At 38.8% G+C, this 13,098-nt stretch overlaps 1 protein-coding gene across 1 annotated transcript in view; it reads left to right on the top strand.

Annotated features, from left to right (window-relative positions):
• Positions 1-335: 335 nt before the first annotated feature.
• Positions 336-13,098, top strand: part of AQP8 (aquaporin 8) — a 40,130-nt gene continuing 27,367 nt past the window's right edge. Inside the window, exons 1-2 of the mRNA XM_089682411.1 lie at positions 336-463; positions 9,786-10,047. Of these exons, the coding sequence (XP_089538537.1) occupies positions 9,788-10,047 (260 nt within the window). The 5' untranslated portion in view covers positions 336-463; positions 9,786-9,787. The remainder of the gene's footprint in view (positions 464-9,785; positions 10,048-13,098) is intronic.

Here is a 13,098-nt window from a genome sequence, read left to right as displayed (position 1 = left end):
CTGTTATCTTTGCCACATAATGTATATGGCATGGTACCATAAAAATAAATTATCCTTTTTTGCTATTACTTGTTTATTAATTCAAAATGCCTTGTGTGACAAAGTCTGCACAGCCTTTACCATATCATACTTAGTAACACATCTTCATTGCTCCTCTTATATCCTCAGTGATACCAGAGGGAGGGCACTTCATCCACATGCTTGGCAGCCAAAAGATTATTGACTTGAGAATTATTGAGATAAGAGCACCTTTCCAGGGACGTGATTGGTCAATGTAAATCAACTGTTGCATTTTTATTGATTTTTCTTTAAACAAAGTACAGTACTTGGGAGGAGGCCGTGATTTGGAGTGTCTCTCTCTCTCTCTCTCCTTACCTCTTTACTCAGATACACCGGTGATTGGTGTAGGGGTATACTAACAGACTACCATTGACTGCTGCAGAGTTACAGCTGCAAGATCACAGTAAGTATAATAAAATACTCTCATCCCACAACATTACAACAGTTAGTAGTACATTTTCATTAAGCATAAAACCCAGAAAGAGTTCAGACTTGTACAAAATTATTTTTTTTATTTAATCGCTATGTTACTTTTATTACTTCCATCATCATTTATTATATTCTTTAATCTGCTTTTTATTGCATTTTATTTTATACATAACCAATTTCATAAGGTTCTTATAGTACAGTGAACATGTTCTAATCTTTTATGTAAACATAGTGTATTTTTAATGGCTTTTCCTTCATGGCTGTTCAGTTACCCACAAACGTAAGAAAGCAGCCTAAATAAACTAACATTTATAGAAAAGTATTATTATTATTATTCAGGATATATATATGGCGCCAACAATTTGCACAGTGTTTTACAATTTAAAGAGAGACAGTACAGTTACAATATAATAAAATAAAAGAAGGTCAAGAAGGCCCTGTTCATAAGGGCTTACAATCTAATAGAATATTGATCATTTATCTAACAAAAATTATCTGATTTTTTAGCAAAGCATTCCTTCCAATGGAGCAATTCCTATAGAACGACTGATCTGAGAAACTGACATTTTTTCATCTGTTTTCTGTTGTACAATCAACCTTTTCTCAACTTGACACCATGTTTCATTATTATCTGGCACCTTTGAATTCAAATATTTTTAAAAAGTAAAAAAGATTTGTGTTTATAAATTGATCACTCATCACACGCATTCTGTGGAACTGCAAAATCAGTCATAAGGAGCGGATAGTCTTACTGTAAATCTGTTGCTAATAACTGTTGCTGTCTTTTAAAAAACAAGCATTTTATGAATATATCTATGTCAATGATTACTGTGTGTGATCATTCCATCATCCTAAGATGAAAAATAGACATGAAAAAAGATTGATTGTACAACAGAAAACAGACAAGAACATTTCATTTTCACAGGTCGATTGCTCTTTAGGAATTGTTCTGTTGGAAGTATTTCTTTGCTAAAAATTTAGGTAATCTTTGTTAGATAAATGAACAATCTTATATAAATGTGAGTTTCTTTAGGCCACTATATTTCCTTCCCTCTTCCTTTCCCCCTCCCCCTCTCTCTCTCCCCTGCGCCCTTTTCCCTTCTTTCTCCCCCTTCTGCTTCTCCCCTTCTTTCTCTCCTCTTCTCCCTCTCTCCCCTTCTCCCTCTTCCCTTCTTTCTCCCCCCTTTTGCCTCTCCCCCTCCCCTTCTTTCTCCCCCCTTCTGCCTCTCCCCCTCCCCTTCTTTCTCCCCCCTTCTGCCTCTCCCCCTCCCCTTCTGCCTCTCCCCCTCCCCTTCTGCCTCTCCCCTCCCCTTCTTTCTCCCCCCTTCTGCCTCTCCCCTCCCCCCTTCTGCCTTTCCCCTCCCCTTCTTTCTCTCCTCTTCTCCCTTTCCCCCTCCCCTTCTTTCTTTCCCCCTCCCCTTCTTTCTTTCCTGCTCCCCTTCTTTCTTTCCCCCTCCCCTTCTTTCTCTCCTCTTCTCCCCTTCTTTCTCCCCCCTTCTGCCTCTCCCCTTCCCCTTCTTTCTCTCCCTTCTCCCTCTCCCCCTCCTCTACCCCCCTTCTCTCTCTCCCCCTCCCCTTCTTTCTCTCCTCTTATCCCTCTCCCCCTTCTCCCCCTCTTTCTCTCCTCTTCTCCCTCTCCCCCTCCTCTACCCCCCTTCTCTCTCCCCCCTTCACTCTCTCTCCCTCCCCTTCTTTCTCTCCTCTTATCCCTCTCCCCCTCCCCTTCTTTCTCTCCCCTTCTCCCTCTCCCCCTCCCCTTCTTTCTCTCCTCTTCTCCCTCTCCCCCTTCCCTTCTTTCTCTCCCCTTCTCCCTACCCCCCCTTTTCCCTCCCCCCCCTTTTTTCTCTCCTCTTCTCTCTCCCCCTCCCCTTCTTTCTCTCCTCGTATCCCTCTCCCCCTTCTCCCTCTCCCCTTCTTTTTCTCCCCTTCTCCCTCTCCCCCTCCCCTTCATTCTCTCCTCTTATCCCTCTCTCCCTTCTCCCTCTCCCCCTCCCCTTCTTTCTCTCCCCTTCTCCCTCTCCCCCTCCCCTTCTTTCTCTCCTCTTATCCCTCTCCCTCTCCCCCTCCCCTTATTTCTCTCCCCTTCTCCCTCTCCCCCTCCCCTTCTTTCTCTCCTCTTATCCCTCTCCCCCCTTCTCCCTCTCCCCCTCCCCTTCTTTCTCTCCTCCCTCTCCCCCTCTTTCTCTTCTCCCTCTCTCCCCTTCTCCCCCTCCCCTTCTTTGTCTTCCCTTCCCCCCCCCTTCTTTCTCCCCCCTTCTCTCTCTTCCCCTCCCCTTCTCTCTGTCACCTTCTCCCTTTCCCCTCCCTGTCTTTTTCTCCCTTTCCCACTCTCCCTCTCCCCCTCTCTTTCCCTCCTTCTCCCCCCCCTCCCCTTCTTCCTCTCCCCCATTTTCCCTCTCCCTCTCTCCCCCTCTCATGCTCACCACCTCTTTTCTCTTCCCCCCATCCCTCTCTCCCTCCCTCTCTGCAGGGGCAATCTCTGGAGGTTGTTTGTTTTAAGTTTTCAGGTAATGTTGGTGGGTTAATGACTCTAAAACCGGCCATACATGAATCTAAATGAATCTGGTTCAGGGACCAGCCATATTTCGATCCAGTGTGGCCATTGTAGTTGAAAAGAAGTCGTCATACTGTTCTGTTCACTTCTGTTCACCCGGTTGGTATTTCTTTGCTCAATCAGCACTAAAGGCTATAGACTGCAGCTTTGATCTATGTATTGTGACAGCTGGGAAGTTTCCCCGCTGTCAGAGTACAATGACACAACAGGGAGGATGCCCGCATCCACACCAAATGTGTGGATGGGGGAATCGGGTCAGTTATTATTGTCCAACTTGCTGGTTGAATAAAAATAAAAAAACTCCCCATGTATTGCCAGATTAGTACTGAGATCTTACTGGAGCCTTCCTCCTGCATGGAGTGTCACCCCTCCTGTCGCTGTCCCCATTTTGCAACAGTATGATGAGTTAGTTTCATCATAGGCAGCTGAATAAAAACAAGCGATGTTCCTACAACTATGAGCTTTTATTCTGATTATTGACTATTTCTGCAGAAAAAGAGCCAGATAATGAGCACCTACATTACCTAAACATTGCCCTGTGTATGGCCGTTATAAGGCCCTCTCATAACAGGTTCAGCAGAATGGTGGAACTGGGAACTCAAATACCGAGATCTGTCTATCTATCTATCTATCTATCTATCTATCTATCTATCTATCTATCTATCTATTTATCCATTATCTATCTATCCATTATCTATCTATCTATCTATCTATCCATTATTTATCTATCTATCTATCTATCTATCTATCTATCTATCTATCCATTATCTATCTATCTATCTATCTATCTATCTATCTATTTATCCATTATCTATCTATCTATCTATCTATCTATCTATCTATCTATCTATCCATTATCGATTTATCTATTTATCTATCTATTTATCCATTATCTATCTATCTATCCATTATCGATTTATCTATCTATCTATCTATCTATCTATCTATCTATCTATTTATCCATTATCTATCTATCTATTTATCTATCTATCCATTATCGATTTATCTATCCATTTATCTATCTATCTATCTATCTATCTATCTATCTATCTATCTATCTATCCATTATCGATTTATCTATCTATCTATCTATCTATCTATCTATCTATCTATCTATCTATTTATCCATTTATCTATCTATCTATCTATCTATCTATCTATCTATCTATCATCGATTTATCTATTTATCTATCTGTCTGTCTGTCTATCTATCTATCTATCTATCTATTTATCTATCTATCTATCTATCTATCTATCTATCTATCCATTATCTATCTATCTATTTATCTATCTATCTATCTATCCATTATCAATTTATCTATTTATCTATCTATCTGTCTGTATGTCTGTCTGTCTGTCTGTCTGTCTATCTATCTATCCATTATCTATCTATCTATCTATCTATCTATCTATCTATCTATCTATCTATCTATCCATCCAGTAAATATACCAGTGGGTAATTTGACAAACTGGAATCCCTTTTAAACTGAAAAGTCAGTTCTGGTTTCACTGGCATTTTTAAGACATAGAGGTCTGAATGCGCCCTAATTTTATTTTAAGAAGCTGACATGAATAATTTTGTAAAAGGATTAGTCTTGATGTAAACCTTTCACCAATATTTCTATATATACAGTGACAGAGCACCGCATTCCAGACTACAGCAGAATCATTTCTGGGTCTTTGAAGTTTTAACTAGTGATTGCATTTAAACAGGAGTCATTAGACTGGAGGAGATAATGGTGGCTATTTGGAAAGTATAGTGAAAGCTTATAGTCATGGTTTAATATAATATAGATAATTGTATGCATCTTCATATTAAAGGTGGGGGAAGAATCCCAGGGGCCCAGTCTGCTATTATACATTATTAATGTACACACTGTCTGTTTCAGTTGTTTAAATTGTATGTAAAGGCACTTTTTTTCAGAGGGTAAGGAATGCCTCTCTTTTCCTTCTTTTTTTTTGTTGCTGTCTGTGCCCCATTAGGTTGATCTATATCTCTCTTTGTCCAGGCAAACATTTTAACCAAGACAGAAAGTGAGGTGTAATCCAAAATTTTAAAGCTGTTACCAGAGCAAAAGTTGGAGACAAATAATTCAATGGGGATAAATGTTCTGGAAAAACCCGTTTAAGATAAGAATTTCCCTTACTCCTGGGAGATTTCCTCCTATTTGTGTCTTCAGGACAGAAAGTGAAGAGAAATCTCCCCACGGGACAGAAATCAACAAATAACCCAATATTCCAAGACAACAAAAAATTTTTTGTCTTTACATACACTTTAAGTATAAAGACTTAATAGGTAAGGCTTGTACTTTAGAGGGTTGTACTTAAGGCAAAAGTCTTTTGCCTTAAACTTGATTGCTCAGATCTGCCAAATTAACAAATTTATTGAAATGGTCATAGGAGGAGAGCATGAGCAGGAGGCAGGGTAGAGGACTCTGCTAGCTACAGCTTATGGGAGGCAATAATGATGGGGACAGGTCTTCTTATGTTCCCGATAGCTCTTTTTCCTCCGATGTCGGCTGATGGCGAGCATCTGGGGTCACCCATGGCCATAAGAGTGGGCAGATTGGGTCACTCTCATCTATGGGCAAATACAGATGTTTTGACCAAACAACATGTCATGGTTGTTGTTTGAGAAGGCTAGTTTTTGTCAGATTGGGACACATCGTGTGTATACAAAAACATTTTAAATGTTATAGTTGTCATTGGCACAGGGATAGATGGAAAATCAGTGGCAGCTTTCAGAGTTCCGTTCACTTGGAAAAGATCCAATGTTGCTTTTTGTTGGGTCTTCCATGCAAAATTGATGGGGAAAAAACATAAGCCCAGAATACTATATTATTGTTTTTATTCTGCCATAATAAAAAAATGTATTGCTGCTGTATTGCAAAAACATTCCCAATTATTGTAAAATTCATATACTTTATTTACAACCTATTAAAAAGACAATAAAAATTGGGGACTAGACATCCCCCCTTATTTGTGTACAATTTCATCTTCCGTACGAATAATATGAATAATTTGTACATATAGTGGCTTAGTGGTTAGCATGTCTGCCTTGCAGTAAATGGGTCATGGGTTCAATTCCCGACCATGGCACCTCCTGCATGGAGTTTGCATGTTCTCCCTGTGCCTGCGTAGGTTGCTTTGGTTTCCTCTGACACTTCAAAGACATGCTGGTAGGTTAATTGGTTCCTTTCTAAATTGTCCCTAGTATGTGTATGTATGAATGTGAGTTAGGGACCTTAGATTGTACGCCCCTTGAGGGTTAGGGACTGATGTGAATGTTCAATATATATGTGTAAAGTGCTGTGTAAATTGACGATGCTATATAAGTACCTGAAATAAATAAATATATTCAGAACAAGCAAATTGGTAGGTCAATATGTTTCACAAAATTGCTTCCTCAGGACCATCTACAGTATAATCCTTTAAGGAAGAACAACCTAACTAAAGAAACATATATTAATATACAAAATAAAAAACTTTTAGAAATAATCATAGTCACAGGTTGGAATACACTTGTTCTACCAAAAGGTCAGACATCCAAAGTCCAACTCCACCAACATTATCAGCTAGTGACTCCGGATCCTTACATCCACTGTACAAAAGTGGACCTGTTTGTATTTTTCTTTTCTAAAGAGATGGAGAATCTGAAGAGTTGGTTACAGTGACATTAATCACCTTGAGAATTTCTTATGTGTTCAGGCAGACTTAAAACGGGCCACAATTCTTCAAGAAAAGCAAAGACAAGAATACTGATAAAATAATCTCAGAGTCCGGCCAAAAGGTTATAAAATTAATCTTTGTTCTGTCATGTCATGCCTGGCAGTATCCTTGAAGCTTGGGTAATGTAATCACTGCACCATTTAATACAGTCTAACTATTTTCAGGATAAAAAATCTTAAATTGGAAAAGAGAATTTTGGAATGTTGCTTATCTTTTCTTAGGTACTCACATAATAGGAAGAAGCTATATTCAATGTTTAGAACTATTAAACTTTATTACTATTATTACTATTCATATGGTGGTTAAAGTTGGCCATGTGCAATAAAAGTTTTGTTGGAAAATTTCCCAAAGTATCCCAACAGATGAATAATCTGCAAGCTTTGATCTGTGTGCCAAATATTGGGTGACAAGCACATTTTAAATGAAGTTTTGCATCTGATTCCAGCATTGCTTTCAATGATTGGGTAGCCCTGCCTTTGTAAAGGATGATGGAAAATTGGAAATAAAGTGTAAACTTGTGCTTAGACATACTTGACATGCAAAAAAAATAAACTACAGTTGTGCTCAAAACTTTGAATACCCTGGCAGAAATTGTGAAATTGTGGCATTGATATTGAAAATATGACTGATCATGCCAAAAAATGCTTTTTTTGAAGGATGATAATCCTATGAAGCCATTTATTATCAAATAGTTGTTTGGCTCCCTTTTAAATCATAATGATAACAGAAATCACCCAAATGGCCCGGATCAGAAGTCTCCCTCCCCTGGAATGTTTGGCCTTGGTACAGACACACAAGGTGACACACACGGGTTAAAATGCCAATTAGATGTTAATGTCCCACATCTGTGGCTTTTTAAATTGCAATTAGTGTCAGTGTATAAATAGTCAATGAGTTTGTTAGCTCTTACGTGGAAACACTGACTAGGCTAGATACTGAGCCATGGAGATCAGAAAAGAACTGTCAAAAGTCCTGCGTAACAAGGTAATGGAACTTTATAAAGGTGGAAAAGGACATAAAAAGATGTCCAAAGCCTTGAATATGCCAGTCATTACTTCCACTAAGAAGTAGAAAATTCAGGGACCTCTTGATACCAAGCCAAGTACAGGTAGACCAAGAAAGACTGCAGCCACAACTGCCAGAAGAATTGTTCGGGATACAAAGGGAAACGTATAGGTAACCACAAGAAAAATACAGGATGCTCTGGAAAAAGACAGTGTGGTTGTTTTGAAGGAGCACAATATGATGACACTTGAACAAAAATGAGCTGCATCGTCGTGGTGCCAGAAAGAAGCCTTTACTGCATCAATGACACAAGAAGGCCCGGTTAGGCATGTCAAGGTGTTGTCAGGCATATTGTAGCCGGGCTTTTTGTGGCATTGGCGCAGTAAAAGCTTCTTTTTGGCACCTCGACCAAACAGCTAATTTTTGTTCAAGTATCACCGTATTGTACTCCTTAAAAACAACCACACCATCTTTTTCCAGAGCAGCCTCTATTTCTTTCGAGGTTGCCTGTTTTTCTTTAAATCCCGGACAATTCTTCTGTCAGTTATGGCTGCAAACTTTCTTGGTCTACCTGACCTTGGCTTGGTATCAAGAGATCCCCGAACTTTCCACTTCTCAATAGGTGATTTAACAGTACTGATTGGTATATTCAAGGCTTTGGACATCTTTTTATGTCCTTTTCCACCTTTATAAAGTTCCATTACCTTGTTACGCAGGACTTTTGACAGTTCTTTTCTGATCCCCATGGCTCAATATCTAGCCTAGTCAGTGCTTCCACGTAAGAGCTAACAACTCATTGACTATTTATACACTGACACTAATTGCAATTTAAAAAGCCACAGATGTGGGACATTAACCTCTAATTGGGATTTTAACCCATGTGTGTCACCTTGTGTGTCTGTACCAAGGCCAAACATTCCAGGGGAGGGAGACTTTTGATCCGGGCCATTTGGGTGATTTCTGTTATCATTATGATTTAAAAATGAGCCAAACAACTATTTGATAATAAATGGCTTCATATGATTATCATCCTTCAAAAAAAGAGCATTTTTTGGCATGGTCAGTCATATTTTCAATATCAATGCCAAAATGTCAAAATTTCTGCAAACTTTTGCATACAACTGTATATGTAAACCGTTATCACTAAAATCCCAAATAAGCTTTACCATATTACAGTAATTTTAATGTTTTTTTAATCTGAACCTTAATCAACGACATCCCTGGCAGGATCACTAGGTCTTGACATGACTTTAATCCTTCATTGGAAGTCATTGTTTAGACATTGCCTGTTATAGAGTAACAATGCTGTGTCCCTGTCTACCAATTGATTCCCTGTGTTGTCACTCTGCCATACTGGCCTTTGATGTTGTCTAAAGGTGGCCCATTCAACACACATACATAGGCATGGTCTACTGTTTTCACCACCTGTCACAAGGAAAGCCATGCAGCCATTGCTGGGGTGCATACATGTAATCCAGAATTGGCTGCAGGAGATCAGCATCATGAGCATGCAAGAAAATTTTTTAAAAAGGTGAAAACAAGTATTTTATTTAAAAATGGCAATAGTTTATAACAACACTTTAGCAAACTAAATGTAATTCATGTAGGGTTTACATCTTCTCTCAATCTTTCAAAGATTACCTGTCTGAAACTGCTAGTATGTCATGGCTGGAGTGTAAACAGTGCAGGAACGTTTTTTAATATAGTTTTTCAGTATGAGCTGCATTCACCTGGCTGATGAACAAAGCTCATCTTTGGTGTATTGAACTCCGCCATAAACCGGGTTATTTATACAGTCATAAAAGTTAATCTTACACATATATTGTTGTTCTAGATTTCCTTAATGAACCTGTAAAATTCCTGCAGGAAGTTAATCAACATACTTCTATCTAACTGTTTATTTCAGGTGCCTGTAATCTTATGCATAACATATATAAAAGCATTATAGAGGTTCAAAGTTTAACATTTTCCATAAACTTTTCATAACAGACTGATATTCTCTTTGTAGATATGGGGGACACGGAACTAGGCCAGATATCCTTTAAAGACATAGAAAAAGACATGGAAGAGGACTGCCCCAAAAAGCAGCCAAAACTTCATTGGTATGAAGTATATGTACAACCGTGCATAGCGGAGCTCGTAGGCACCATGCTCTTTGTTTTCATTGGCTGCATGTCTGTCATCATGAACAACCTAACTGGAAGCCTGCAACCAGCTCTAGCCCATGGATTGGCCCTGGGGCTTACTATTGCCATCCTGGGGGGAATCAGGTACTTTTCTGTCTTATGAACAGTTTTATTACTTCATATTATTAAAACTAACTACAGGGAAACAGCGAAAAACACAGTTGAAATACACGTTTGCAATTGAAATTTGGTTCTGTTAGTTTTGTGAACCAGGGATCCCCTAACAGATGTCATAACCAAGTCAGCATCATCACTTTTCTACACTGTAGTTAAGCAATACAGTTTTAATACCACCCTGTCCCCAGTCTGATGATTGAAAGAGGCATTACTACAATGATGAGGTCATCACTTTGATACCCCTTCCTGTTAGCCAGCTGACAGTGTTAGACCAAAAGCATTGTGCAAAAAGGCTTCCATTGGCTCACACGGTTGTCATCTCTGCCCTTGTCTGTCATCCTGACCTGGTAAATATAGAAAGATAGACAATCAGGGGCTTAGAAAAAAGCCTAAAAAAAGCTGCTATTAGAGAAGTTTAGTGTTTTGCTTGTAGAAGCAACTAATGTTATTCTATGTGTCCATGCACATTAGGTTGTTTAGATTCATATTTTAAGTTCAGCGTTTAGAGGCAGTAAAAAAACCCTTCTTTTTTCTGTTTTTTGAGAGAGGTTATCTGGCAGAAAAAAAATGCTAAATGCTCCTAAATGCTGCTAAACGCTTCTACACTCTAGTACAAAAAAACCTCAAAATTAGCATTTGTTCTGCTAAGAGCACTGACGTTTTTAAAGCCAGTTTGTATGAACCCTAAATACGCAAATAAACTATTTACAACATTGTTAAATTTTAAATAATTATGGAAAGTTTAAAACACATCAGGTCTTTTTTCTGCCATCTGTGTTTATTTCGAAAGATTTTCCTTCGTGTTCTGTCCTATAGACACAGAAGGATGTAAGAGGAAATCTATTCAAAGTTAGGAGAATTCACATAGACATGCCTCAATGGTGGGGAAGGATCTGGGGGTTCTGGTAGATCACAAGCTTAATAATGGCATGCAATGCCAAGCTGCGGGTTCTAAAGGGAGAAAAATCCTCTCTTGTATTATAAGAGGTATAGATTCCAGAGAGAGAGATATCATTTCCCCCGATACAAATCATTAGTAAGACCTCATCTGGAATATGCAGTTCAGTTTTGGACACCAATTCACAAAAAGAACATTGGGGAACTGGAGAAAGTACAGAGAAGGGCAACCAAACTGATAAGAGGCATGGAGGAGATCCGCTATGAGGAAAGATTAGAGGAACTGAATTTATTCTCTCTTGAGAAGAGGAGATTAAGGGGCGTATGATCTCCATGTATAATACATAAGGGGGGATATGATCACCATGTATAATACATAAGGGGGGATATGATCACCATGTATAATACATAAGGGGGGATATGATCTCCATGTATAATACATAAGGGGGGGATATGATCTCCATGTATAATACATAAGGGGGATATGATCTCCATGTATAATACATAAGGGGGGGATATGATCTCCATGTATAATACATAAGGGGGATATGATCTCCATGTATAATACATAAGGAGGGATATGATCACCATGTATAATACATAAGGGGGATATGATCACCATGTATAATACATAAGGGGGGATATGATTTCCATGTATAATACATAAGGGGGGATATGATTTCCATGTATAATACATAAGGGGGGATATGATCACCATGTATAATACATAAGGGGGGATATGATCTCCATGTATAATACATAAGGGGGATATGATCACCATGTATAATACATAAGGGGGATATGATCACCATGTATAATACATTGGGGGGGATATGATCTCCATGTATAATACATAAGGGGGGATATGATCTCCATGTATAATACATAAGGGGGATATGATCACCATGTATAATACATAAGGGGGGATATGATCTCCATGTATAATACATAAGGGGGGATATGATCTCCATGTATAAATACATAAGGGGGATATGATCTTCATGTATAATACATTAGGGGGGGATATGATCTCCATGTATAATACATAAGGGGGGATATGATCTCCATGTATAATACATAAGGGGGATATGATCTCCATGTATAATACATAAGGGGGGATATGATCTCCATGTATAAAACATAAGGGGGGATATGATCTCCATGTATAATACATAAGGGGGGATATGATCTCCATGTATAATACATAAGGGGGGATATGATCTCCATGTATAATACATAAGGGGGGATATGATCTCCATGTATAATACATAAGGGGGGATATGATCTCCATGTATAATACATAAGGAAGGGGATATGATCTCCATGTATAATACATAAGGGGGGATATGATCTCCATGTATAATACATAAGGGGGGATATGATCTCCATGTATAATACATAAGGGGGATATGATCTCCATGTATAATACATAAGGGGGGATATGATCTCCATGTATAAAACATAAGGGGGGATATGATCTCCATGTATAATACATAAGGGGGATATGATCTCCATGTATAATACATAAGGGGGATATGATCTCCATGTATAAAACATAAGGGGGGATATGATCTCCATGTATAATACATAAGGGGGGATATGATCTCCATGTATAAAACATAAGGGGGGATATGATCTCCATGTATAAATACATCAGTGGTTCATATAGTGAACTCGGTGTAGAGTTATTCACCCTGAGGTCATCACAGAGGACAAGGGGGCACTCTTTACTTCTGGAGGAAAAGAAATGTAATCTCCAAACACGGAAAGGTTTCTTCACTGTGGAATAGACTCCCTCAAGAGTTGGTTCTGGCCAGCTTAGTTGATTACTTTAAAAAAGTCCTGGATTCTTTCTTGGATACACATAATATAACTGGATATAACATTTATAGGTAAAGTTGATCCAGGGAATATCTGATTGCCTCTCGGGGGATCAGGAAGGAATTTTTTTCCACTGTAGGAGCAAATTGGATCATGCCTTGCTGTGTTTTTTGCCTTCCTCTGGATCAACTGTTGGTATAGGATTATAACTTTTTTTTAATGGTTGAACTGGGTGGACTTTTGTCTTTTTGCAGCCAGATTAACTATGTAACTAAGGATGTAAGAGGAAATCTATTCAAA

Source organism: Staurois parvus, unplaced genomic scaffold (assembly GCF_062004578.1).
Source record: "Staurois parvus isolate SC_StPar_1 unplaced genomic scaffold, SC_StPar_1.0 ptg000289l, whole genome shotgun sequence".
NCBI classification, from domain to species: domain Eukaryota; kingdom Metazoa; phylum Chordata; class Amphibia; order Anura; family Ranidae; genus Staurois; species Staurois parvus.
The sequence above is the reverse complement of the archived record's forward strand: the minus strand, read 5'-3'. Positions and strand labels throughout refer to the sequence as shown.